This window comes from Tursiops truncatus, chromosome 13 (assembly GCF_011762595.2).
Source record: "Tursiops truncatus isolate mTurTru1 chromosome 13, mTurTru1.mat.Y, whole genome shotgun sequence".
NCBI lineage: Eukaryota > Metazoa > Chordata > Mammalia > Artiodactyla > Delphinidae > Tursiops > Tursiops truncatus.
In genome coordinates, this window is record NC_047046.1 from 16,359,315 (window position 1) to 16,387,097 (window position 27,783).

General features: G+C 56.5%; 1 protein-coding gene across 8 annotated transcripts in view; it reads right to left on the reverse strand.

The window, feature by feature from the left end:
- Positions 1–27,783, reverse strand: part of PXN (paxillin) — a 44,973-nt gene continuing 17,190 nt past the window's right edge. Inside the window, exons 1-14 of one of the 8 annotated variants that reach the window (XM_033837042.2) lie at positions 13,559–13,668; positions 11,843–12,069; positions 11,436–11,551; positions 10,900–11,036; positions 10,604–10,805; positions 9,633–9,768; positions 7,344–8,213; positions 5,354–6,175; positions 4,611–4,712; positions 4,182–4,352; positions 3,887–4,060; positions 3,245–3,326; positions 2,955–3,103; positions 1–2,175 (exon numbers count right to left, since the gene is read on the reverse strand). In XM_033837042.2, the coding sequence (XP_033692933.1) occupies positions 1,909–2,175; positions 2,955–3,103; positions 3,245–3,326; positions 3,887–4,060; positions 4,182–4,352; positions 4,611–4,712; positions 5,354–6,175; positions 7,344–8,213; positions 9,633–9,768; positions 10,604–10,805; positions 10,900–10,993 (3,069 nt within the window). In that variant the 5' untranslated portion in view covers positions 10,994–11,036; positions 11,436–11,551; positions 11,843–12,069; positions 13,559–13,668 and the 3' untranslated portion in view covers positions 1–1,908. Of the gene's footprint in view, positions 2,176–2,954; positions 3,104–3,244; positions 3,327–3,886; positions 4,061–4,181; positions 4,353–4,610; positions 4,713–5,353; positions 6,176–7,343; positions 8,214–9,632; positions 9,769–10,603; positions 10,806–10,899; positions 11,037–11,435; positions 11,552–11,842; positions 12,070–13,558; positions 13,669–27,783 lie in introns of those variants that run through there. The other 7 variants (XM_033837039.2, XM_033837040.2, XM_073790187.1 and 4 more) reach the window with 7 other exon arrangements.

A 27,783-nucleotide genomic window follows, 5' to 3' on the forward strand; every position in this document is an offset into this window, starting at 1 on the left:
TGAAAATAATGGCAAACTTTATTGGCATAAATCACAGGAATTGAAATGGGGAAAAGCCAGGTTATAAGTTTACAGAGAAAAAAAATTAAAATCAAATCATCAAATAACCATTGACCCAGAGGGTGGACCTCTGAAACCCCAGGTCCTCTAGGGGAGGGGTCACTGTAAACAGAGCAATAAGGCCTGTGGGTAGACGTGGAGACATCAGACCCGTGGCGGGGCCTGGCTGACCTCCCCAGACCCGGGCTGCTCTCAGCCCTGCCACCAAGGAGGGACCCTCTTCCCTCCCTGGGAAGCCTCCTTGAGAGGCTCAGCACACCCAGCCTCTGCTAGGAGGCTAGCGAAGTGGTCTGGCTCTTCCTCACTTTAGACCACACTGGGACCCCGTTCCACTAACCCAGAACCCCAGCCCTACCTATCTCATCCTTGGGGGAGAACACTCTGGGGGCTTCCTGTTGCTTCAGCGAGATCTTGTCCTTTTGCCGAGAATCCTAGCAGGCCCCCAGCCAACGACCTGGGCTCTTTTCCCCAGGACACCAGTCTCCAGGGAGGGCAGGAAATTTGGGGAAGGGATGCACCCAGTGGAATCAACAAGACTAATGGTCAAAATCAGACACCAGCTTTCCTGAGGAGGCAGAAGAGCCCCAGAGAAGCAGTGAGAAGGCCGAGAATGTTCTCTTTGTTGCCAGAAAGTTCACAGGGGAGTGGACACTCCTAATGGCTAACTTAGGAAACAGCACCCCCAAAGTGTACTTCCCCCTTCTCCTCCCTCAGGAACAGGACGGATGAGGTTCGGAATTCTAGGCCCCAAAGGGCAAGACACCCTTAAGGCCGGTTTCAGTGAAGAGCTTGCTGGCCTGGATAGTAAGGAAGGGGTTTCAAAATACAGCAGTTTATAAAAAACAGTCCTTGTGAGCTGTGAAGTTAAAGAAGGGCAGTCACAGAGCTGCTCCCAGTTCACCTGCTTGTGCTAAGAAAAAATAAAATACAAATTGCTTCACCCCCTCCAAGCCCTCAGTACAAGGCAAACCCCATATACCAGAGCCACCGTGGCATACACAGGACAGTGGCAGTGCACACGGGGGAAAGGTACAAAAGGAGACGTCTTTAAAATCTCTTCAAAATCATTTTTGTATAGAGAAGTAAAAGCAACTCAGACGATATGAATTCAAACCTCAGTGTAGAAATCTATCAAAGTTGGTACAGTGTCCAGGCACGGGGTGAAACCCCACCTCACACCATCCCGGGAGAAGGAGGAAGTGATTATAAAACATTATTGCTGGAGAGGCCATTCTCAGTAGAACCAGAGAAGTTACAGGGGTCGGAGGGCAGCTGCCCAGGCCTGGGGAGACTGGAAGGGCAGGAGGCGCACAAGGAATCTTCCGTGGCCCCTTGGACACTTCCGCCCTTGGATGGATGGATGGGTGGATGCTGGCATTGTCTGGAGGGAGCTGCTGTCCCCCCAATACTCTCAAAACAAGGATAATTAGGTTGTGGGGGGGGATATGGATGAAAAGAGGCCCCCATGTGACCCTGCCTGCCCTCCCCACCCCCACCCCCAGCTCCACTGCCGAAATATGAGTGAGATGGCTCCAGTGTGGGGTGCTGGACTGGCCAGGCGGGTTCGTGGGGACACAAGTGGAGCCCTCCAGCCTCTGCCTCTGGGGAGGGTGAAGAGCTGGCAGCCTGGGGGGAGCTGCAGGAGGAGGAAGGAGGCCCAGAGGCTCTGGCAGGGGGTAAGAAAAGCAGGCGGGACCCCTCAGGACCCTCTTGCCATCCTGCACCAGCCAAGGACGTGGTTCCAGTTTCAGTCGGGTTTGCCCCTTCACCCCTAAGCGAGGCCTCTGGGTCACAGTAGCAGTTGGGAGCCTGGGCCGGGAAGCGGGGCAGAGGAAGGGATGAGCGCGCCTAGCAGAAGAGCTTGACGAAGCAGTTCTGACAGTAAGGCTTGTCGTTCTGCTCCTTGAAGGTGCCCTTGTTGAGCTGCTTGAGGCAGAAGGCACAGACAAAGTGCTCCGGGTGGAACTTCTTGGCCATGGCGGTGATGCAGCGGCCCGTGATGGGCTTCTGGCAGCCGGAGCACAGCGAGCCCCGCCGCTCGTGGTAGTGCACCTCACAGTAGGGCTGCCCGTCGTGCTCGAAGAAGCTGCCGTTGACAAATGGTGTGAAGCATTCCTGGAGACAGAAGAGGGGTGGGGCGGGGGGGCAGGGTCTCAGGCTGGGGCTGGGGGCTGAGGCAGCTCCCAGGTGATGGGCAGGTGACAGTCAGGGTGATCACACTCGAAATGATTCTCCCTTGCTGAGCATCCTCTACGTGCCAAGTGTGGGGCTAAACGCTTATTGAAGTCTCCCAATGGCCTTGACTTGCCACTGCCTGAATTCAGACACGGATCTTACGCCTGGGCACTTCAGCAGGTGGCTTAATGGTGTGCCCAGAAACCCTGGTGTCGAGAAAAGGGTTCCAGGGTCAAACTCTGCATCCTAGATTCCCATTTGGAGATCCAAAGGCACGCTTAGGTATTAAAGGCTCTGAGAAGTCTGGCAATGAACAGTTTCCCAAACTTATTTGATCAGGGGACACTTACTGGATCTCTAATAACATCTGGGGGACATTACCCCCCAGAATGCAGTCTGGAAACCATTGCCCATTTCCGCTGAGGCTGCTAAATGCTTGCATTATCTCATTTCACTCTCACACACCCTTCTCCCAAACATGACCCGTCTCAGGGCTGCTGCACAGGACCACCTTGCTCTTGGTTTCTGCCAGCCTCAGTACGAGCCCTGGCCCAGGACCTACTGGACTTGAAGGAGTGTACCCCCCCCCTGCCTTCTCACCTCATTAATACCCCCAAACAGGGCCTGTAAATCGGATTCAGAAAGCACAGTGAGGTAGGCCCTTCTCTCCCCACTGCCCGCTCTCGGCCCCCTCCAGAGGAGGGCTGGGGGCCCCTTACCCGACACACAAAGCACTCAGGATGCCACAGGGTGTTAAGGGCCGAGATGTAGTTCTCCAGGATGGCTCGGGCACAGCCGCCACACTTGGGGGCGAACATGTCAAAGTAATCCTTCCGGCAGTAGGCCTTGCCGTCTTTCTCGTGGAACCCTGAGGAGGGGGGGGTGTGGGGGGCAGATGAGGCCTCCAGAGGAGGAGCCACCCTGACTCCAGCCTCAGCAAGGTCTCCCACCATGCCCCCGCCTCCCCAGTGCTCCGGGCGACAGCGAGTGAGAAGGTACCGGTCAGTACCTTCAGGCCCAAAGAAGGCTCCACACTGGGCACAGAAGAAGTGCTCGGGGTGCCACGTCCGGTCAAGGGCTGTCACCACTTTCTGTGAAAGCAAAGTGTGGGACCAGAGCTGAGCGCTGCCCCACTGGACAGATCCCACAGTTGAGACCCACAGGCAAGGCCGTCCTTCCACCCTGCCCCCAGCCCCAGCAAAGGAAACAGTATAACACTCCCAAGATGGGGGTCTCTCCCAACTGTGCTCTGAATACCACTGAGAATTCTGACTTATTGAAGGATGTGATATGTCAGGCACACTCTGTCTCCTCTAATCCTCATGTGCAGTTGAGATCATAGGTTCTATTGTGACTCCCATTTTATAAGGGAAGAAACTCAGGCTCAGAGAGGCTAGACGTTTCCCTAACATCACACAGCAGGAGAGTGAGGGAGCCCTCACTTCACTCCATTTACCTGGGCAGGGCTCCTAACCTCTGGGAGTCTCAGCAGAAGGGAATCGGGGATGAGAGGTAGCGCTGCTTAATGTGCATTAGGATGGGCCGTGCATCCGGCCTGAGTGTGAATCCCAGTTTCCAAGCTGTGTGAGCTCGGCCACGTAATGTGACCTCTCTGAGCCTCAGGTGGCACCACCTGCACCCAGGAACTCACATCCAGGATGGGCCCGTTGCAATAGTAGCAGCGTGGAGAGAAGAGGTTGTGATAGTCCTTTTCACAGTAGGGCTGTCCATCCCGCTCAAAGAAGTTCCGGGATCCGATCTCCTCCTGGCAGTGGGTGCAGACAAAGTGCTCTGGGTGCCACGTCTTCCCCATGGCGGTCACGACCTGAGGAGAGAGGCAGGATACGGTTCAGGACGCAGGTCTGCCACAAAGCACCCTCCCAGAGAAGCCAAGGTCCCGTGCCCACCTACTGCTCCCTCCCCTGCCCCACCCACCCCATCATCACCTGCCCCGCGATGGGTTTCTTGCAGGCCCCGCAGACCCCCTTGGCGACCGTGGCGACGCCCAGTTTGTTCAGGTCAGACTGCAGGCTCCCCAGCATGCTGTCAAGCTGGCTCCCAGGCTTTGGGGGCCCTCCCGGGGGAGAGCTGCTCCCTGTCTTCCCCTGGGCCATGAACTGTGGAGAGAGGGGAGAAGGCAGGTGAGGACATCTGGGCCTTGGGGGATGAGGTTCGCAGCACCAGGGGCTCTCCCCTCTCCTGGACAGATGGGCTGAAGGAGGCAGGAAGTGCAGCCCCTCCAGGGGCTTCAGAAGCCCTCAAGGTGGGAGTGGCATCTGCAAGACATTCTGGTGTCAGAGGGGCTCACGGTGGGCCTGACCGAGCCCTGGGAACACATGGCAAGCAGGACATTAAGCCCCAGCCTTGGCACTGACCCCTCCCTCGTCCTGCCCTTCAGGGCTGCTCTGGCTGCCGTTCGGAGGCCAGCCGGCCGCCCAGCACAGCTCTCCGTCCGCTCTTTGTTCCAGGCCCTGGATCTTAGACAGGGGAGGAAACAAGAATAAGAATTTCTTTTTTCTTAATTAAGGAAGAAAGAATAGGAGACCCTGTCATCGGACCATTTCACAAAAAGGGCTTTAGGATGAAATGTAAGGATGGATTTTTTTTTTCCCCTACTAGCAGTACCAACGTCAGGAGAAAAAGTCTAGAGAAAAACAACCACGAGAGAGAGGCCCAGGGAGAGATGAAGAGGGAGAGAGAGGTAAGCCAACCAAAAGGTGCAGGACTTAGGGAGGGGAGGTGATGGGGCCGGAGAGCAAGGAGGCCTCGCCAGGTACTGGGTCTGGGGCTGAAGGGGGGGATAGGTTTTGGTTTTCCTTCTGGGAATGGCTTCCTCAGATGGAGCCTGGGGCAGGACCGAGGGGCGGCAGGAAGGGGCAGGCAGAGGGGAGGCCCCACGGGGAAGAAAGAGGGCGGCTGATGTCTCGGGGGTGAGAGCATGGACATCAGGTTAAGCGAGGGTCCAGGGTCAAGGCCAGGTCTCAGGAAGGACCATGGTACCATGCAGGGCTTGTGGATGGAGGAACAGAGGGGATGTGTATGTGTGCAGAGTGGGAATACCACTCGAACATAAGGACAGGGACAGGTAGGGCTGGTGTCAGGGCCCCGGGAGGCCTGCCTGCATCGGGGGGAAGAGTGGGTCCTCATCGGTCTGGCAGCCCATGGACCTCACAGAGTGGGGCGCAGGAGTGGGCGGGGTGGGGCCCTGCACACCGTCTTCCCGTGGCCCCGCCCCAGCACTCTGGACCCCGGGGGGACCTCGAGGAAGAGCCGAGGGCCCCAGGGTGGAGGAGGTGGGCGGGCTGGGCCGGGGAGAAGAGCTGCTGGCCGAGGCGTCTTTGCGATGCTGGAGCAAAGGGCTGGGAGGAGAAGGAGAAGGCAGAACAGAGAAGGTTCTTCTCAGGGGAATGGGAGAGCCAGGAGGGAAGACAACCTGGGAGGAAGAAGAGAGGGAGAGAGATGAAGGCAACGGCGGAGGAAACATCAGCTCAGCAAGTAGGGGCTCCCTGGGGCCCTCCCACTCTGACACCAAGAGTGAGGCTGGCCTCGCAAGGCCACGGGATGCAGAACCCCCCCGCCACATGCCAAACTTCCCCTCTGGCCGCTGCTGGGGAAGAACTGGAGGACCTCCGCCCTGGCCCAGCCCTGGGCAGCTACTCACTACCTTCTCTACCAGCTGCCCCCTAGCCCGCCTCCCACACGGCTGCACAGTGATGACGACGCCCTCGGTCAGCCAGTCCTGAGCAGAGGCCCCCGCGGCCCCCTCGGCCTCCTCCACCTCCGGCTGGATGCCCAGCCGACCCTGCAGCTCCGCGATGAGCCGCTCCTGGGACGGGGTCCTGCTCAGGGTGGCGGGGTCCAGCCGGCGACGAGGGGAGGGCTCCCGGGACATGGGGTGAGCGTGGCCGGTCTCCCGGCTCCTTCTGATCATGGAGCGGATCTGGGGGGGGGGGAGGGAAGCTGTCACAGGCCACTCTGGGCTCAGCAGATGCTGCTCAGTCCACACTCGAGAGCCCCCAGGAGGGGTGGGCAGGACCAAACCACCAGAGAAGAGCCAAGCTGAGCTAGGGTGGAGGCAGGGGGCAGAGCAGACACCCTCCAAGTCAGCCCTGACCTTGGGTAAGACACTTCACTTCCAGGGCCTCAGCTTCTCCATCCTTGAAATGGGGTAACAGTATTTTCTCAGCTGCCTTACAGGGTTATTACAAGAATTATTTGAAAGAATGTAAGTGGACATTCTTGAAAGGGCTTAAGAATTTCCCTTCTTCCCTCCCTCCCTTCCTTTTTTTAATTTGTAGTAGAAAAAATGTGGTCTTTCCTTACAGTAAATCCTTCAACCAGGTTTTTTTTTCCCTTGTTTACATTATAACCTACTTGTTTCTAGCACTTTGGTTATTATTATTTATTTTTGGCCGCGCTGCGTGTCATGCGGTATCTTAGTTTCCTGACCAGGGATCAAACCCGTGCCCCCTGCACTGGGAGCGTGCAGTCTTAACCACTGGACTGCCAGGGAAGTCCTGGTTTGGTTATATTTGTTGTTGTTTTATTTTACTTTGTTTTTGAAAAGGGCCTAACATTTTAATCAAGAAGCGAATAACAACCGTTAACGTCAGCCACGGCTTATTGGGGACCGTGTGCTATGTTCTTTCTAAGCACCTTCCAGGCATTACTTCATTTAATCCTCTGGACAGCTCTGGGGGAAATGGTCTATTACCCTCATTTTAAAGAAAACTGAGGCTGGTGCGGGCGTTGCCCAAGGTCACCCAGGGAGCAAGTGTTGGAGGCGTGGTTTGTATTCAGTTCTATCTGGTTCCCAAGCCCATGCTTTTCACCATTCCACACACATCCCATCAGGATGTCAGGGGAAGCTCATCTGAAGGAAAAAGCCTTAATCAAGCAAGAGGCAGGGTGCCACTAAGAGAAATTCCAGGGCCCAGGGAGCTCCGCTGGCCCCACAGAGCCCACTGCCCAGGGCTGGTTGTCAGGGTCTCAGGCCACGGCATCTCGGAATCGGCTGCCCAAGCAAACATGCGCAGAGTGGGAGGCTGCATGCAATTAGCCAGGCGTGGTCCACGTGGGGGCCATGCCTAGCAGCCGTGCGAGCTCACGCCTGCCTGGCCAGAGGTGGAAATCCTCTCCGTGGTGTTGGGTGTGTCCATGACCACAGCCTGTGGAAGTTCTGGCCGTTCCCTCCTGGCCTCTGCAGCGGCTTCGGTGGTGCCCTCTGGCCTCCTGGGGGTCTCGGGTCTCTGGGCTCGCCTGACCAGGCTGCCCCCCGTGGCCGTCTCTCCACCTAACTGCTCCTCCTCAACTGGGGCATGGCATCTGCTCTCTGGCTCCCCTGGCTCTGGCCTTGCCCTCTCCTTCTGCTGTCCACGTGCCTTCGTGAGACTCCAGGTATCCGGTAAGATAGCCTGACGGTCCACGGCCATGGCAGCTGGCTCGATTACTTCCTGGAAGCTGGGCGTAGCTCCCCGGGGGCACTCAGGCCTAAGCGCCTCCAGAGCCCATGGCCACTCCCATGTGGCAGCCACAGCCTCTCCTGGGCACAAAGGGTTGGCTGACAGCACTTGGGGTTCCCCAGCCTCCTGGGAACCTGTGCACCCAGCGTGGGGTAGAGTGTGGCCGGGAGGCACCCTGGAGAGCTCACTCACCAGGCTCGCGTTTGGTGGGCCCCTCCAAACACGAGCCTGGCTCTCTGCACCCGGTGGCCCCAGAGAACTCTCCGTGGAGGGAGACCTTGAGTTGGGGGTGTCAGGCATCTCCCCAAGGCCAGTCAAATCAAGCCAGCTGGGGGTCACATTGCCCTCAGGGCAGAGGACCTCCAGGGTGTGGCCGTGGCCTCGAGGGGAGGGTTTCCTAGGGGGTGGCAGAAATACATAGGGCCCAGGAGGAGGAGGAGAAAGTATGTGGTGTGGGGATGGAGCTGAGCTGGGCAGCAGCCTTGGGGAGCTCAAGGCCACAGCAGAGGAGCTGGTCTAGAGGAGAAAGACAAAAGACAGAGGGGAGAGGAGAGACAGTTGGGAGAGATGAGGAAGGAAGCCCACTGCAAGGGGCAGGCTGGGCCTCAGGGCTCTGAGAGTCCCCGTCTACACTGACAAGACAGTCTACACTGACAAGACCAAGGTGGTGGCGAAGCTGAGGCATGAGGACTGGCCCTGGAAGAAGACCCAGCCCCCAGAAAGGTTTTCCTGGGCTTCATATCCCTGGCTCCCATCAAACCCAGGCGCAGAAAGCAGCCTCTGAGCCATGCCTGTCAGGCACTGCCCCCCCGCCAACCCCAAGTACAGACGAGGGAGAAAAAGCTAAGGTGAGGTGGGTCTCGGGGAGGTCAGCCCAGGCACCAATCAAGGGACAGACAGCCACAGGCAGGTCTCAGCTCTGTCTCTCCCAGACAATCCCAGCTCTCCTACATCCCCCGAGACCTTGCTCCAGGGGCACAGTGAGAACCAGCGCAGCTTCCCAAGGGATCTCAGAAAAGCAGCACAGCCTAAAGGGTGCTGGGGCAGGGCTCCCTCGGGCCAACTCCTGAGTCCAGTGTACTTGCTCCTGACGGTGGCCACTCAGAACCACTGGCACATGAGGGCCACAAGCCCAGGCCGCACCCATCCCCCCCGCCCCGTGAAACCTCAGCCGAAGGGAGGCTTGGAGGCACCAATGGGGCCAAGAGCCGGCTCCCCTCCTCCGATTCCCTAAGTCATGCCCCCGTGGAAGGGTGGAGTCAGCAACTGTTGGCGAGTTCAGTCCCCATCAGTCCCCATCAAAGCACTGCATCCTCTAAATAAAACATCTCGGGTCTGGCAGGCCCGGGGAGGAGATGGGGCGCCTCATGCAGGACTGGCCCAGTAGCCTGACGGGTGAGGTTTCCCAGAGAGAACTTGTGGGGACTCAGAGGCCCGTGGAGGATGGAAGGCGGATGGCAAAAGAGGCCTGTGGATTCAGGAGCCAGAGGCAGAAAGAAAGGATGTGTTGAGGACAGCCAGCCAGCGTGGGAGATGGGGCTCCAGGGCAAATGACCTCTCGGAACAGGATCCCACAAGGCCCAGCAGAGCACCCCCTCCCCTACCAAGAGCAGCCATCGACACAGGGTCCTTTGTCCCAGCCTCCTGATCCCTCGCCTGGGTGGCTGGGAGCTGAGAGCACCCAGGGAGGAAGGAATGTCCTGCTGAGCACGTCCTGCCTTCACAGGCTGAGAGGCAGCTCAGTCCCCACGTGGCCATCCTGGCCCTCCCTCCCCCATATCCTGGCAAGGCCAGGGCACTGCCTGCGGGGTCCCAGGCTCAGGGCGAGGCACCCAAACACGCAGGGGCCAAGGTCCAGCTACTCATGCTGAGGTACAGGAGGGGAAGGATGGGGGTTCTGAGGGGCCAGGGCAGGGAAGAGGGACCTCAGGGCACCTTAAAATCCGACAGCGAGGCCATCAGCTCATCCAGCTCCCTGGTGGCAGAAGATGCGGAGATGCGTGTCTGCTGCTGGCTGGAGGTGACTCGCTGGGGGCTGCTCATCTCGCCCTGGTTCACAGTGATGGCGGGGCTGCACGCAGGCATGGCATCAGCGGGGACCCCAGAGGCCAGCCCGTGCACCCCCAGCATGTCCCTCCCCTCCCCAGGGGATCAACAACTCAGCTCTGACACTGGGGTCCTGCCACTCCCAACCCCAGGAAAGCCCACCAGCTCCCAGTCTCTCCTGGGGACCCATTGTTGGGAGGGGCTGCTGTCAGCCAGCAAGACAGAGCACTGAGGTGAGCTGATGGCAGAGAGGCAAGGTCAGCTCAAACGGCACTTCTTTCCAAGAAGACCAAGTCCAAGCCTGCCCGTTCAACAAGCCCCAGCATCCTGTGTATCCTCCACAACACTGCACGTACATGTGAAGTTGTTCCAACAACACAGTAACACCAAGGAGAGCTAAGACTCGGTAGACACTTACCATGGGTCCTGCGTGCACGTGCTTTACGTGTGTTATTGGGTCTCACCCCTACTGAGGGAGGTGGTCTTATCCCCCTTATCCCATTTCCCCTTATCCCATTCTACAGATGGGAAAACAAAGGCTTGAGAGACAACACTTAGTAAGTGCACAGCCAAGATGTGAACCCTATTGTGTGGCTCCAAAGCCTGTGCTGACAGCTGCTGGGCTATGGGTGCCCTCAGCGTGCACAGTGTCTGTCCTTCCTGATGGATAGTGGCTCGTTGAAGGCAGGCATGGTGTCTGCGTGACTCGTCACCATCCCCCAAGGCCTGGTGCAGGGCCTGGCAAACAACAGGCACTTCAGAGGGAACGGGTGACACTGGGGATGAGACGGCAGACCCTGGAGCATGGGACGGGCTGGGCGAGACCTTCCCCTGCCTGGGAGGGCCCAGTGGAGACTCACACGGGGCTGGGCACGGAGCTCTCCAGCTCATCCAAGAGACTCTCCACGCTGGGCCGCACGTCCTCCAGGCCCCGGCCTCCGTTCCGCTTGGGCTTCTCTTTGGTCAGTGGCCCAGCTTTGCCCCCCAACGGGCTGTTATTCTCCGGGATGCCGTAGTGGGGGCTCAGAGCCCCAGGCAGTGGGGGGCTTGAGTTGGCCTCATCTTGGGATAAGGGAAGAGAAAAGGTGCTCAGCCCTGAGCCCTGCAGGGATCCAGAGGCCAGCAGGTGGGCCTGGTGGGCCTGACCTAGTCCTACCTGCAGGGTAGCCTGGGGGGTTATGCTGCACGGTGTTCAGCTCCAGCAGCAGGCGGTCGAGTTCAGAAAGGTTGCTGCCCAAGGAGGAGCTCATGACGGTGGGTGAAGGCTCGGCCGACTTCTGCTTGTTGGGGAAGCTTTGAGAGGCAAAGGGAAGACCTTGGTGAGAGACGCTCCCCAGCTCTGGCGGCCCCCAAATCCTCAAGGAGAATAAGGCAGAGGGGATACAGCGTCTCCACCGGCCAGAGGACGGAGAGCGGGGAAGTGATGTGGCAAGAAGAGGGGAGGAAGGAAGTCTTGCTTCAGTTCTTGAACCTTCCTCAACGCAGGGCAATGTGAGAGCCCGCCCAGCTGCTGCACGGTGATGGCAGATAAGGCCACCGGGCCAGGTGAGAGGCCTTCTGCCGTCTAACCCGGTGACCCTTGAGGCAGAATCCCCCTCCCATCCAGCGCTGTGCCGTGCCTGTCCCTGGCCTCAGTGGCCTCCGCCCGTCAATGCGCAGGATTCCCAAGCAGGGGGAGGAGCTGGGCAGTACCTGTACACGTGCTCTTCCTCGCCAGCTCGGGGACACGGAAGGCCGACGCCGTCCTGGGGGTTGGAGGCACTGGAAGTTTTAGCACTGGAGCCGTACACGGGGGACGGGGATGGAGGCTGCAGGAAGGACAGTGCTCAGAGCCTCCCCGGGGAGGAAAAGGAACAGCCCGAGTCACCCCTGGAAGGCTCCTGCTCACAGCCAGTCTCACCAGGGAGTTTCCACACTCTGACCAGGAGACAGGTGATTAACACTTGGTCACTGCCCCCTCACGTGGCGGCGGCGGGTGGGGAGAGCCAGACGCTTCCCGCCTCTTCTCCCTACTTCCCTGATCGCTGGCTCCCCGAGCCACTGCCAGACAAGCTCCTTGTGCCCTGAAGCTGACTTCCGAGGCCCTGTCCCCACCTTACCTGCTGGTGGATGAATCGGGAGGTGCTGGGCTGCCACTGGTCTAAGGGGTCAAGGACCGTGCCATTGAGGGCCTCGCTGGACGGGGGTGGAGGGACAGGGGGTGGCACGGCAATCTCCTGGTATGTGTGGTTTCCTGTTGGGTACGAGTAGGGGGTCTCCTCAGACAAGAACACAGGCCGTTTGGAGATGTGGGAGGTCGTGGACTCCAAGTCTGCCAGCAGGGCGTCTGCAGAGAGAAGGCGTGGGGAGCGGGTAAGAAAATGGATCCTGGGAACGAAGTCTCCAGTGGCAGCGCCCTCCCTGCCTACACCCAAGAGTTAATGACTTCTGAGCACCTGCCCCGCCCATGGGAGAAATGACTAGCCTCAGGTCAGGAAGGTACCAGCCCAGACCAGCCTGGCTAAGAACAGCTCCCAAAGCTCTCCTCCCCAGCCACGAAGAAGGTGCTCTGGAGGTTCCTGGGGCCGCCCTGAGGGCTCTCCTACCTCTGGGAGCCGGGCATCTGCGTTCCCTTCCAACAGGGCTGTGCAGCTGGCTGGCTGGCCAGCCGGGAGTCAGAAGTACCTGCCTGGAACCCGCACTCTGACTCCGCAGGGCAAGGCGGAGAGAATGGGTGGGAGGGGCCCCACGTCATGGGGAGGGGCCTGGGCACTGCCAGGTCCCACTTAATTTCCAAGAGCTTAAGCCCGCTCAGCCCCCAGCCTGGAGGGGCCCCTGGGGTGGTACCCGCCCTCCTGACCAGGTAGAAGTCGAACCTCAGGCTCCAAGCTCCTCCTGAGAGCCTCGGGGCTGCTGTGAGAAGTGTGAGGGACAAGGCTGGTGCAGCGTTCCCGCCCCCACCCCCCGCCCCCGTCAGCAGAGAGGGGCAGGACTGCTCTGTAGGCTGTTTCTGCGGAAGCCTGGCAAGCAGCCTGGCCCCAGAGGCTCCAGGGCCCCACTATTCTGCTTTTAACAGCAGCAAGGGAGCCGAATCAGCCCTCAAGTGCAAGCTTCCATTACCCTGGCACTAGGCAGCCCGCAGGGGGCCCTGCATCTCCCCAGTCCCCAGACAAGAAGGGTACAGCTGGAGGGGTGGGGGCAGGAGCTGCTGATCCTGCCCTCCTGGGACCCTCAACAGCCCCACAGCCTGGCCCCACATGCCATGCCCTCGTTCCTGCTGTGTCACCGACTAGTTCACTCTCCCCCCGCTGCTGGCCTGCTGCAGTGGGGTAACTCGGTCCCTGGCCCTTGTGATAATAACCACCAGAAAGCAATGGCTGGACCATGGCCGTTTACTAGTAACAGGCACTGTGTTGGGCACGTTGCATATGTGATCTCAGTTAATCCTCCTAATACCCCATGAAGTTGGAATTCTCACCCTCCCTTTACAGACGGGGAAACCGGCTTCAAGAGGTGGTGGGACTGGCCCCAAATAACAAAGCCGGTAAGTGACAGGACTGACTCCTCAGAGGCCCCAAACCCCAAAAATCTGCCCTGCAAGAGGCTGCTGTGGTCACAAGATGGTGCCAGATTTAAACAGTACAACTTCCTGAATGACGGGGCCCAAGCTCCGAGAGCTGCCAGTCTGATCCTTCCTGGTGGCCCTGTCCCCAACCCCACCCCTGCTCACAGGAAGTAAGAAAGAAGCAAGGGCCTCACCCAGGGCCTGGGTCTGTGGGCCCACACCTCCCAGCTACGTGCCCTGATGTCCTACCCCCAAGGCTGGCAGCACCTACCCCAGGCTCCTACCCAGCTGATCAGAAGCTTGTTCCAAGGCCTGGGATGTCTCTGACTTCCAAGGAAGGTCAGTTCCTGCAGCCCCCGACTCCTCCAGGTCCTTTGGAAGAAGCCTGACTTCCTATCTCTAGCAAACCGGAACTAGAGGGAGTCTGTGTGTCTAGGTAACAGTGGAAAAGGAACCAGTGTCCAGGGCCAATCCCAGTGGCCTCTCCACGGTCACACCTGCTGCCTTGGCTTCACAAGGCGTCCTGGCTTCCTCTGGGCCCAAGCCAGCAGGAGGGGTGGGGTCCCTCCTTCTCCATCATGGGCAGAGCCAGCCCCCAACAAGTGCAAGTCCAGTAGGGGTAACAAGGGCAGCTGCCATGCCTGAATGCCCACCACGTGCCAGGAGTTTCACCTGTGTCACCTCTCTTTCTCCTCACGATACCACTAGCACAGATGGCAAAACTGAGGTTCAGAGAGGCAGAGGCACATCTCCACACTGCCTGAGCTGGCTGAAGTGACACCACTGGGACCTGAACTCGGGTCTCTCGGGCTCCACTCAATAGAAGACAGATGGTTAAGCTTCCTTGTCAAACCTTCTGAGCCAGGGACACCACCAGCCTCTGCACCAAACACCTTCTCCCACCTCACTCATGACCTGACTGCAAGCCTGGCTTATTGGTTCACGGATGGATTCTGGTTTATGATTTAAACAGGCTCTTTTCAACACAGATACATCTGTTGGTCAAAAGGACCAGTCCTGGGGGATGGAGAAAAAAGATCTGTGGAGTCAAGCCAGACCTGAGTTCAGTCCCAGCTCCTCTATCTACACTACCCACAGCCACAGAGCAAATCACTTAGCTCCCCACCTCACAGCACTGGCGTGAGCTTTATATGGGATAGCAGATGCTATAGTACACGGGAAGCTGCAAACACCACACCTCAGGTGCTTTGTGTAATTCAGAAAAAGATTTTCCTCCAAGGAGGTCAGGTTGGGTTGCAAAGTGCTGACTTCTCCTAAGTCCTCTATGGGTAGGATCTGGGCAAGACAAGAAAAGGGCAACCTTGAAGAGAAAAGCAAAAGCAAAGTAATAAAGTAACATTCAAAGGAAAACATTTGGGGACTTCCCTGGTGGTCCAGTGGTAGAGAATCCACCTTACAATGCAGGGGACGTGGGTTCAATCCCTGGTCAGGGAACTAAGATCCCACATGCCGCAGGGCAATTAAGCCCACGTGCCACAACTACTCAGTTTGTGCGCCTCAACTAGAGAGCCCACGTGCCGCAAACTACAGAGCCCACGCGCCCTGGAGTCTGCGCGCCACAACTAGAGAGAGAAAACCCGCGTGCCGCAACTAGAGAGAAGCCCGCGCACCGCAACGAAAGATCCCGCATGCCTCAACTAAGATCCGACACAGCCAAAAATGAATAAAATAAATAATAAATCTTTTTTAAAACACCCCAAAAACAGAGTGAAACATTTGTGGATGTCAGAGAGCGGAGGCACACCACTGTCCAAACTTGTGTCTGAGTGAGAGTTAGGACGTGCACAGCCACCGGTTCTGTGGTGTAGCTTCCTCCTCTCTCTCCATCCTTGGTCTTTGCTCTGTGATAGACAGGACTTGGTGCCACTGTCCCACCAAACCCCTCACAAGCGCCTCAGGGGAGAGCCAGGAATACAGGAGGCACGGAGGAGTACTCGCTGGCCTCTACTTTGGATTCCTATGGGTGCCGAGGCCTGCTCTCTCCCCAAAGGCTGCAAAATGGTGATGGGCCAAAGTCTCCTCGCAAGCTCAGCAAACTCCTCCCCGGCCTGAGTGAACAGAGGTGGCAGATGGAGTCCACTTGCAGTCCACAGTGGGGGCGGGGGTGGGGGGAAGGTCCCCAGTTTTCAGCTACAGTTACTGCCTGGTGCCAGCTCTGAATACCCTAGGGGCAGGCTCAGGATTCCTTCTACACATACCCCGAAGAAGGTGTCAGAGAAAATGGTGCCGCTGGAACACACCCTCTCTCCCACATGTTTGGAGGATGGCTTCCATACACACAGAAGCAGTAAGCAGTCAGGGCTCACTCATTCAGCCTAAGGAAGGCCTCAGACTTCCTCAGCGTCACTCCACTAAGCTTCTGGGTCCAGGCCTGAGACCACCGGAACAAGTCAGAGCAACTAGGACCACCCTAGTCACCCTGGGGAAAGAGCTCTCTCTGGGGCTTCCCAGCCCCTTGCTGGAGGAAATCACCCTAGATTCTGCAGGCGTTTTGCCTCTCCAGACCAGTGGATGCAGGCTCTGTCACTTCCATCCAAGAAGAGGGAAAGCCCAGGTCTCTGGGAGCCTATCCAGTGTATGTGTGGAGAGGGAGAGTTCTCCTTTCGAAACTGGGAATGGGGGAGTTAATGCAAAGTTTCCAGTCCACCAGAGGCAACCAGCTTGTTGCGCCCTGGCAGCGAAGGGGTGCAGACCGTCCTCTGCTGCCCGCCAGAGGGAGCTATTGGCCCGTCGGCTCTCCGCCACGGGGAGTAACCGAAGGTAACCTCGCGCAATCACGGAATTTTAGAGCCGGGGAAGACCGGGGAGCCCCCAGCCGGCCATGGGTGCACCGGGAAAGTTTCAGTGCCAGGGAATGCCTGACTGAGCTGGAGGGACGGAGCAGGCTGTGAGGAGGCGCACAACGACGCCGGGGGGCCAAGCCTCTGGGCCGTGCCTGCAGCACACATCATCTGAAGGCGTGACTCAAGAGTGACACAAGAGACAGACACATGCCCTAGCTTCTAGTGCCCAGCGGCTGCACCTAAGCAGCCACTCAGAGGGGTTATGGCTTCCACTGAGAGGCTGCCCAGGAGCAAACGGGTGGGTGGGCACAGCGCACGGGGCCAGGACAAGGTGAAAGGCCCTTCCCTGGGCCCCAGCAACCATCGGCCGAGCACAATCCTGAAGACAGGGTCGGGGGTGGGGGGTAGCCGCTGGCTCTGCAGCCCTGAGGGGGTTAAGACTCAGGTGCCCAGGCTCTCTGCGCTGGGAGGGAGGAGACTCGGGGGCCAGTTGGGCTGCATTCCAGGGCAAATGCTGCAGCTGCTCCCCTCATATTCCCAGACCAGCTCAAGCGCCCAGGACGGAGGGAGCCCCAGGCCCCCTCACGTCCCCAACATAGGGGATCTCCGCCAGACTGAGGCTTGGGGGCCTGGGTTGACCCACAGACACACGGCGCCCAATAATAAGTTAAAGAGACTCAACTAACCACCTCCACCTCCACCTCCAACTGGAATATAAAGACAAGTCAAGCCTCTTTCACAAGCCTGGCTTCCTCCTACCCAAGCCCGGCAACTTCTTAGTATGTGATAAAGACTATCAAGATCACAGACCTAGAGCTGGATGGACGCCAAAGAGAGTGAGATAAAGGGCCATCCAGGATCCCTCAAATGTGGCGGGGGGGCGGTTACCAGAGCGATTTCATTCTCCCTCCCAGGCTCTGAGGACATGAGATGTTAGAACTCACACAGGGGAATTCTGAGTCACACAAACTCTGCTCTGTGGCCAAGCTGCTCGTCCAGCTGCTTAACTGCTCTCGTACCTCGGTTTTCCTGTCCGTCCAATGGGAATTCCACCACCTTACTCACAGGAGTAAGGATTACATGAGAGAGTGGATATAAAGTGCCTGCTTTAGCACAGTCCCTGGAATAGAGCACATGCTCAGTAGACGGAGTTCCCTCCCAGAGAGGTGGTTAGCCCTGGAGGGGAAGGAGAAAAGCGCTTCAACATCCTGAAGGCAAAGGATGTTGCAATCCTAGATCGTCAGTTAGGGGCTCCATTCTGGGGAAAACAAGGTCACCATGGAGAAGCCTGCCCAGCAGATCTTCATGATGGGGCAGGTACATGTGGGGCATCATCCCATCCCAGAGTTCACAGGCTCCCCTGCCACACCAGCGCTAGGCCGATCTAAAAGAGGTGGGGTCCTTTGGCCACCAGGAAGACCCCAGCTTGACATGCCTTATATTCTTGATACCTAGCCTAGAAGAGGCCCACAATAAGAACAAGGCTCAGCTCACCCACCTTCTTTCTGCAGGCCAATGTAACTCAGCTTTCGCAGCTCAGGCAGGTGTTTCCTTGGAAGCTGAGAAGCAGAAGGAAGGTGTAGCAAACACTGCCCTGAGAGCTCCAGCACAGCCATAAGGGACTGCCATTGCACAAGGCCTTCCCAGGCCAGGGCCAACTGTGCATTCCCTCCATTTATGGTGAGACCCAGACTCTAACAAAGACAGCAGCAGTTTGGTGAGTCCCTTCCCCACCGGACCTGGAGAAACCCAGCCTTTCAGCCTGCCTACCTTGCTGGGCTCAGAACTTTGGGCAAGAGAGGTTTCGGCCCCCCTGCTGACCACCTGCGCAGGCTTGGTGGCCTCAAGTGTCAGAGCAGAAGCTGCCCAGCCTCCTTACAGCTGCCCAAGCTCAGTACATAAGCAGTGAGCGGGGCTCGGCCCTTCCTAAGGAAGGAGCTGTGTAAACAGCAGGACCGGCTCCCCTCTACGGGGATGGTCTCATCTCGGCCCCTTTGCTGAGACTCTTCCAGATTAGGAAGGAGAGCAGGACGAGAAGACGTGTCTCCCCCTCCCCCAGCCCTGAGCACATGAGCAGTTAGAGCAGAGGTAATCTAATCCAGGGCAGCAGGGCACTTTTACATGGTGAGTAACTCCCCAGGAATGGGGAGCTGGGTATATTTATCCTGATAACTGTCCTGGGAGGAAAGACAGATCTGTGACCAGTAAGGGCCAATCTACAATTTAGGCCAGATCTGCTCTGCACTACCCAGCCCGGGGACCCAGGGCCTGGACACCGACTAGGAACTCAATCTCCTGAAGGGCCTCCCCTGCCAGTTTGGGTTCTTGTCAACCGACTGCCTCCTCTCCAAGAATTAAGGGGCCCTGTCTATCTTGCTTGATGCCATATCCCCTGCAGGTAGAATGAATGGCTGAATGACAGCGGGACTGTGAGGACGAGGAAGATGGGGAAGGAGCCATGAACAGAGAAAGTTGCCAGTGCCAGGATGCTGTGATTCCAGGCCCAGCCTGCTGGGTGCCTGTCATCATCGGGTCGGGCATCTTCTCTAGCTGTAAAACGGGCAGAACCCAATTTGTTCCCATGCCTGATAGCAAGCTCTGAGGAGGAGATAACATAATTTCGGGTGAAATTTACACAGAACCTTTCTGGAGCTCTTTGGAGTTTGTCTAAATCCAAGATACTGCTATTATCTGAATCCCAGACAGCGAACTGCTCTCCCTAAGGGGATGGAGGAGAAACAATCGATACTGGAGTGTCATTTAAATATTTAATAGCAGTGCCTGGAGGTTATGAAGATGCAGCCACCATTCTCCTTCGCTGACTCATGCCTCACTCAACAGGAACTGCAATTTTACTCTCAGCCCTGAAGGAAGTGTGGGCTGGGGGTGACACAAAGGAAACCAGGGGAGACGGCCAGGAGTCTTCCAAGCTGCTGCTCCGAGAGGTGGGAGGCAGCCCTTTGGAGGAGGCGTTTCTTGCCTGGGCTTCCCACATGCCTTAGGAGGGCGGTTTCCTGTCTGCCCTTCCTTGCAGGGGCTGACACAACATGAGTGTGTAGGCAGGTTGGCTCTCTTCACTGGGTGCCTGGCTGGCGCCCAAGGTCACAGAGCACAGGTAACCAGAGACACGAGAGAATAAAGGCGGAAAGGCAACTCCAGAGGTCACCCCGAGCTCCAGGCAGAAGCCCAACTGTGCCAGGCCCCATCTGCACTGGGCACCCACACAGGACCCCCCAGTGACCAGGCCCTGGGCCACGGCGGCTACCCCATCTGATGGGGCTCCAGCAGGTTAAGCAGCAACAGGTGGGAGAAGCCGCCCAGGTATACTTTGCACACCTCCACCCCCCCAAGATGGGCCCAGCAGCAGGTCCAGGCTGACTGGACAGCGGAGTCTCATTTCTGTTGTAAATAACTCATCTCTGGGTCCGGGATCAGCGGGCCCCACCCTCCTCCAGAGGGCCCAGAACCCAGTGGACGCATTTCATTGGTCAGATTTCATCACCTCCTCGGGTCACCCAGAGACTCTGGACTTTTTTAAGGTCGTGTCTAGGGTCCAACTCCAGGCCCACCCCGCTGGTTCCTTCAAAGGGTAAAACGTGGATTTACATACAAGATAGACAGCATTGAACCCAGGCGGCTCAGGGGCTGGAATTTTTCTCAGCTATTCCAAATCCACCCAATCCATTCCTGCAATCTGGGCTTTGTGGCAAGTCAGTCTGTTGCAGAGCAGGGCGGCTCCGGGGGCCTCTCACCCCTGCTAATCATCAACAGAGGTTAGGAGGGGCTTAGAAGTGAGTCATCCGCCCTACAGAGACCCAAACAGAAAGTTCAAAAGTTGGCCTGTTCCAGGAATGAGCTGTAGTCTTTTCCCGATGTTTCTGGATTTCATAGCACTACTTATTACCCCCTCTTGACCAGTCAAGCTCTGACTAATGAACACGGCTCACGGTGGCCACAGGACAGGTCCGTTCTTCCCCATCTCCGGCAGCTAGGCCATTTCCTGACCGCACTCTCTCTTGCCGGCCTTCCCCGGTTCTCCTACAGCACCTGTGATATCCTGCGGCCCTCTTCCAGCTCCCCACATGTCACTGTCACCAAGTACCATCCGTTCTTCCTTCACGGGGCCTCTCCCCTTTACTTGCCTCCCTTTCTGTCACAGGAAGCCAACAACTTAGACCGGCATCCGAATCCACGCTCAGCCCCTTCTCGAACTCGCCGGCAGCGCCTGCCCTGCGCTCCCCCATTCTAACCCTTGCAGCAGACGACAGCAGTGTGAACTTGAAACCTCATCCCTTCTGTGCGCGTCCACTAGACCGCTTGCCCTCTGAGGGCAGGAACCTCCTCCCCCCTTGCTAGATCCACAGCGCGAATACCCTCATGAGCCTCTCGGACAGTGACTGGACGTTTGCCAAGCCAAAGAGAGTCAGAATACTCAAGCCACCATGACCCTCTCTGCCTACAGAACGAGATCGGAACCCCTGGGGTTGGCATTCTGGTCTTGAGCATCTCAGAATACAGCCCCAACTGGCCTTTACCTTCTCGGCCCGCTCACTGCAACCTGCCTTGCTGGCCAAATTGGGCCCCCTCTTCCCTTTCCCCAGGAAAGTGCCTTTATTCACAGCACTGAACATACCTCCCACCCCCATCATCTACAGGGATATCCACACCCCCAGGGGGAGCGTGGAGGCCAGGGGCACAGGTAAACCCAGAACACCTTCTGAGGATCAAACTGACTCAGAAGCAAAAACAAAAAACAAAAAAAAAACTGACTCAGAAGCAAGAAATTGAAATCACTGCCTTAAATTAAAAGTCTACTTTATGGAGTCAGGTGCAAAATGCAAACGAATTGTAAGATAAGAACTGAGACTTCAGAGAGACCTTTTTTGTACATGCACATGGGGGCTTAGGTGACATTTAAACAGCCCCACAAAGCCATCCTGTCCATACCATAGATCTGTCTTCCCATGTGACGTTGGGAGCTGGGACAATCACATAGCTCTCTCTATACCCCTCCTGGCATCCCAGCCTGCATGGCAGCGTGGCTGAGTGGAAAGAACGGGCCTTCAAGTAGAGAGGGGGACAGGTTCAAATCCACACCACTCACCAGCCTGGGTGGCAATTCTGGGCTTTAGTTACTCAGATAGCTCATAGAGCACAGGATGAGTAATCAATGAAAAAGTGTGCGAAAACCACCATGGCTGGGGAGAGCCTCCCAGGCCTCCCGCTGTGACACAAGGAGACAATAGGGGAAAGAAACCCACATCATCGCATCATGGCATCATTGCCGACTTTCATCTCCCTAAGGATGGGAGGGGGAGGAGGCGGAGCCAGGGACTGCGGCCAGGAATCTTGGGAGCTGTGACAGGTCTGTCACTAACTCGGGCCTCCTTGCTGAGCAAACCACTGACCTCATCCCTCTGTTCCTTGGGTTCATTCCAAGTCCTCCTCAGAGAACATCAGCTGAGCCCAGAAGCCTCCAACTCACTCCCTAGCAAGGACAGAGGCGAGAGCGAGAAGTTACAGGGCTCCAACACCCCCCAGCCCCATGCCAGCTCTGCCACCTGCTGGGAAGTCACTGCAGTCTGAGAGCTCTGTGGCATTGAACCTGGCATCTCGGCAATAGAAGGAGCTCAGTCTCTGACCTCCCAGAGCAAGCCCAGGGCAGAGCAGCCTTTGCTCCTGCCACTGAGGCTCCGAGCCCTGCAGAGTGCCACAAAGGAACGTAAAGACAGGGCCGCGTGACCAGAAAGAAGCTCAGACAAGGGGGCACGGGGAGAAACGTGCAGGCCTCACAACCCCATTTTATAGATCAGGACGAAGAGGCTCAGAGATGTCTGATGAGTACGCTCTGCAGCCTGGCAGAGTCCCCCACCCCGACGAGGACAGCTCTGCCTGACTGCAGAGCTCACCCATGTTCTTTCCATGACACCCCACTGGGAGAGGAACATCGCTGTCAGCAGCTGTCCCTCATTCTGCCTGTCACCACTCTCCACACTCTCCATTTCCAAAGCACCAGTCTCCAGAGCCCCTCGAGCAATCCAAGAAGGCTGGCCACTGGGGTGCCCCTCCACCCTGGCCTCTGTTGGGGCCCTTGCTCTGGGCCTCCCTTCTTGTCTTTGCCCCTCAGGCAGGGCCCTGTGCCACAGATGAGCCCCTAGTGGTGGCACGGGGAGTTCCATGTTCTAGGCTAACTTGCTGCCTGGTAGAGTGTTTTCTACCCTGTTGCCCATCCAAACAGCATGATGTAAGATGGGGCTGCCCCAGGCGCTGACCTCCGCCCTCTTCTTATCTGCACAGATTGAGGAGCCGGGGCCATCGTTCTGGGGCACAGTGGCTCCCCAGCCTCACCAGAATCAGGCAGAGGTGGCAAGAGAATCATCAGGAGACAGACTGGCAGTCAAGGCTCCACTGAAGGCACCAAACAGCCAACTGAGGGAGGGACAAAGAATCTCTCGTACGATGTACGATCAATCAGCCTGAGGTGTGCCACCACCTGTCCTTAGCTAAGGATCATAAAGTATGGACATCTGCTATTTATTTGCTTTCGCTGTTTTTTCTTTGTGTGTGTGTGTGTGTGTGTGTGTGTGTTATGCGGGCCTCTCACTGTTGTGGCCTCTCCCGTTGTGGAGCACAGGTTCCGGACGCGCAGGCTCAGCGGCCATGGCTCACGGGCCCAGCCGCTCCGTGGCATGTGGGATCTTCCCAGACTGGGGCATGAACCCGCGTCCCCTGCATCGGCAGGCGGACTCTCAACCACTGCACCACCAGGGAAGCCCTGCTTTCACTGTTTGAAAATAAGCTTAAGTGGGTTCATGCCTGTCAGCCCACCCACATGTGTTCCAATATGCTTTCCTGAGGGAGAGAAAGAGCTGGAAAGTGCTCAGAACCCCAGGCAGCACCCTCCAGAAGAAGGATGGGCAGCTCATGATCCTTATCTGTCACGAGTATCATCTGGAGGGTATGACACTAGAACACAGTTGGAACCACTATCTGAGATACTCAAGAGCAGAGAAGAAGGGGCAGAGGGGGCCAGAAAGCCAGGGCCAGTGGCCCCCAGTTGACCCTCAATTACACTTTCACTTCCCTAGAAGTATCTATGCCATCCAGCCCTGGTCTTCCCAGTTTCACAAGTTTGGAAGCCATCTGCTTGGTTTGGGGCAAGACAAAATTCTCGGGCTGCCTGACTGACTGTTGGTACCTCCTGAGTAAGGGAGGAGCCCCAAGTCTTGGCCCAGTCTTTCCCAAGCTCCCCACACAGGCCCTGGTGGGATGGTGTCGCTGATCTACAAAGGAGAGATGATTCCAGCCATTTCCTGAGGAGGTCAAGACAAATTTCTCTGGAAGCCCATATCCTTGCTGACTCTCTGCACTGGGAATTCGGCCTCTTCCTGGACAGGGAGGGAGCAGATGGAGGCCACAGTCCTCACGACTTTGGCTAACAAGAGTCACACTGGGAAACCACAAGAGAAAAAAAGGAGGGAAAGACCTGCCTGAAAGTAAAAGCATCCAAGGACTGTCAGTCTCGCTGGCAGGGCTCACATGTAGGGACATCAAGGTACAGAGGAGGAGGACGGGGTGGGAAGAGAACCAAAATAAGCCCCTGTAGTCCATCACCTAGAAGCCTACCAGCCCCAGAACTGAAGCAGAGAGCCAAGCAGATGCCAAGCCTCACGGAAGAACCGAACAGGGTGGTCTGTGCCCCGGGGCTCACGTGGCAGAAAAGGTCCCAGGGCTCAGCTTGGCTTGGCATGGCTGGCCTCCCTCCACCATGCCCAGCTGGTTACATCAGGAGATTGGCCAGGGTGGTGGGGGAAGTATCCATCTCAGCCCTACTTTGGGTTTTACTGGAGGAGACATCTGGGGCTCTCGGGAATCCAACCCAGCAGAGCCAGGACAGATGGCAAGAGCGGTACCCCCCCAAGCCCCCCCTCACCACAACTGAAGAAAGCCCACGTGCAGCAACGAAGACCCAACACAGCCATAAATAAATAAATAAATAAATAAATAAATGTATTTATTTATTTTTTTAAAAAAGTGCAAGTCTCCTTATGGTTACCACAGGAGAAAGCAGGGGAGGATAAATTTGGGATTAACAGATCCACACTACTATATATAAAAGAGATAAACAAGGACACACTGTACAGCACAGGGAACTATATTCAATATCTTATAATAACCTATAATGGAAAAGAATCTGAAAAAGAAGATATATATAACTGAAGCACTTTGCTATACACCTGAAACATTGTAAAGCAACTATACTTCAATAAAAAAATAAAACTTAAAAAAAAAAGTGCAAGTCTCTGTCCCCATCCACCCCTCCCTGTTGTACCCCGAACTGTGAGGTCTCCCTCCGTGGGCACCGTCCCTTGCAGGGAGTCAGGGGCGGGGGGGGGGGGGTGCCTGGTCCCCCCACTCCACTGTCCTACCCCACACGTAGTTGAGGTAGGAGCTGGGACAAGAGGAGTCAAGTCTCACTGGCTGTGAACAAAGACTCCTGTTTCCACGTGAGAGGGACAAACTTCAAAACCCAGGCTCAAAGCGCAGCCATGGCGCTCTGGCCTGGCGTCCAGGTCCTCTGAGGGAAGATCCCAGGGGTGGTGCCACCCTTAGAGCCAAGGGCAGTTCAGTGTGCAGTGGCCGACAGCAGGAAGTGCCAGCAGCCACTGGGGGTGGGGCTGAGCCCAGCCACTCAGGCCAGGAGCACAGACTCCCGGCGAGGGCAGATTTTACAGTTCCTTACTTGCCCACGCCTACCTACCCTTTTGGTGAAATAGGAACCACACATGGCTAAGGGTTGGCCCAGATAATCTTCCAAGAGCTCTTTCAAGTAATGAACTCTGATTCTTCTTCCAGAGGGGATTCTAGAGGCAGCAGGACCCGGGGAAGGGGGGTTAAAGGAGGCAACAGAGAATATGGCAGATGCCACCAGCCCTAGGCCTGCAGGCTGCATCCCACCACACAACTCCCTGGATGTGTTTGTGGGGTTTTTATTGGCTGCAGGATCTTAGTTCCCCGACCAGGGATCGAACCCATACCCCCTGGCCCCCTGCAGTGGAGGTCCCTGTTTGTGCTTTTAAAAGAAATCTGAGTTAGTCTTAATAGATCGAGAGATTTCACATGAAAGCCAGATTGTCTGGCTTCCCAGGAGCAGTCAGAAGAGCTACCAGTAGGGGTCTACTTACCTGCAGGGCCACCACTGGCTGTAGCATGAAATCTAACGCCCTTTCTTTTTGGCCCACTCCAACCATTCACAACACCCACCGGCCTCAGCAAGTACGTGAGTTTGCAAGGAAATGCAGTGTGGGTTTTGTAGTTGGAAAACTTCTAAGTCCCAGCTCTGCCACTTGCTGGCACTGCACCTCTTTGAGCTCAGTTCCTACATCTGTAGACTGGGTATGATAACAGCCTCTGACATCATAGGGATGGGGGAATTCCCCAGGACCTGCCTCCTCCTGTCCTTCCATCCCTCTCCCTGGGTGCCGCCTCACCTTTACCTGCGGTGGCCCCGATAATGTCTACAAACACCATGCTGGGCACAGAGGTGGCAAAAATACAATGTCTGGGGACTCCCCTGGTGGTCCAGTGGTTAAGACTCCATGCTTCCACTGCAGGGGCATGGGTTCAATCCCTGGTCAGGGAACTAAGATTCCTCATGCCACACGGCGTAGCCAAAAAAAAAGTGACAAAACAAAACAGTGTCTGTCCCCACAGAGCGCTAACTAGTGGAAGATTGTCATAATCTGGGCCAGGGGGAGAGAGCAGAGGTTTTTTCCAGGCACAGGAAGGAACAGGGGCAGAGGTGAGACACAGCCTGGCAGACAGAGGGGGCTGGAGCTCAGAGCACAAGTCCCAGCTTGGGGGAAGAGGAGCGCAGGAGCTGTGGAGTCTGGACTTACAAGGGCAAACCGTGGGGGGGAGGGAAGGCAGGACCAGGCTTGCGTTTTACATCAGTGTGTGCAGGGGAGCGGGGAGGGAGGCGGGGCTTGACCAGAGGCGGCCCAAGAGTCACAATGCTCTAAATAAAACTAGGCGAAATCAAGGAGACCTGGTAATTGAGTGGCTATGAAGACAGAGGAGTACAGGATGCCTCCCACGTTTGTTTCCTGCGGGAGGACGGAACATCCACCAGATGAGATAGGGCAGGTGGGAGGAGAAGCAGGGCCTCGGGGAAGAAGGCGCACAGGAGAGTCAGGGTGACAAGGGCAGCGATCCAGGACAGGCAGAGCCACGGGGCTACCCAAGCCCAAGGACCTTTCTTTTCCCCTGGCCAAGCCACCTCTGAATCTCTCCGGGGCCCAGGAAGCAGAGGTTTGGGGAACGATACAGTGCTGCCACTCCTGTGTGCTCTGGCCCGGGTGTGGGGAAGCTGTGAACTACATGTAGCTGGCTCTGGAATTCTCAGAGTGCTCACCCCTCCCTCAGCCCACTCCCGTGGTGCCCAAGTCCAGCCCTGAAATCCAAATACAAAGCTGCCTCCATCCCCTGACAGCCCCCCTCCGGAAGAGGGGTAAAGTCAAGCGTGTTATCACAGGAACCAGGTCCTTCCTGTCACACAAGCATACAAGCTCACCACTGGGGCCAGCGGGCCCAGGACACAATCTCAGGCCCCAAACTCTTGTGGAAATGCCCTTCAGAACTGGCCCAGGGCTCCACCGCAGCTGAGCCGAGGAAGAATTTGCACTGACAGAGCTCAACACCTAAGTGGAGGATAACAGAAGCCCCAGAGGCTGGCCCCACCTCAACTGCCATACCAAGGCCACCCAAAAAGGTCATTCCACTGGGGAAACAAAGGCTAGCGACTGTCCGTGGCCTTGTTGCTCAGGCTAAGTTTGATGAGTCTGTAAGATCCTGTTGGGACAACACACGGTGCCACAGCAGAGCCCATGAACTTATTAGCACGTACACACAAAAGCCTCCTCCCTCCAGGCCTTTGCACATGCTGTGCCGTCCACTCTCCTGTCTTCTCTTCCAGGCTAAATCCTTTCTTATCCCTTGAGACTCATCACAGTTCAGTTTCCTTTTCTGCAACACGAGTATAAAAAGGATCCGTTCTACCTACCAAAATAAATAGGAACGCGTGGTTTCTATGCTGGGGGGGGGGTCTCTTCTGTAAGAGATTTCCAAATCTTATTATGGAAAATAAACATTTTGGAGGGGGCGGGGATTCCAGCTTTTTTATTTTTCTCCTTTTACACAAAACAAAGGAGAAATAATACAGGATTAAAACTGCAAAAGTAGTTAATTGGTAGAACACATATACACAAAAAAAATCAAAAAAAAAAAAAAAAATCCAGATAGGAAGAAAAGCCTGCTTACAATGAGGAAACACACATAAATTAAGGTAGTTTGGGGACTTCCCTGGCACTCCAGTGGTTAGGACTCCACGTTCCCGATGCAGGGGGTACGGGTTCGAGCCCTGGTTGGGGAACTAAGATCCCTCATGCTGCATGGTGTGGCCAAAAAAAAAAAAAAGGCAAACATATGCTACATGGGTGACACTGTTTATAGCAACATTGAAAGGGAGAAGACAACACTTATTTAGGGACAGATACACCACAATGTACAGGTTTTACAGCATTTTCTGTAAGAGATTCCCAAATCTTATTATGGAAATCCTTATGATTTATATAAAGGATGAAAGTGTGGGGCTTTTCTAAATGTCAAGACTCCAGTTAAAATAAGGACACAT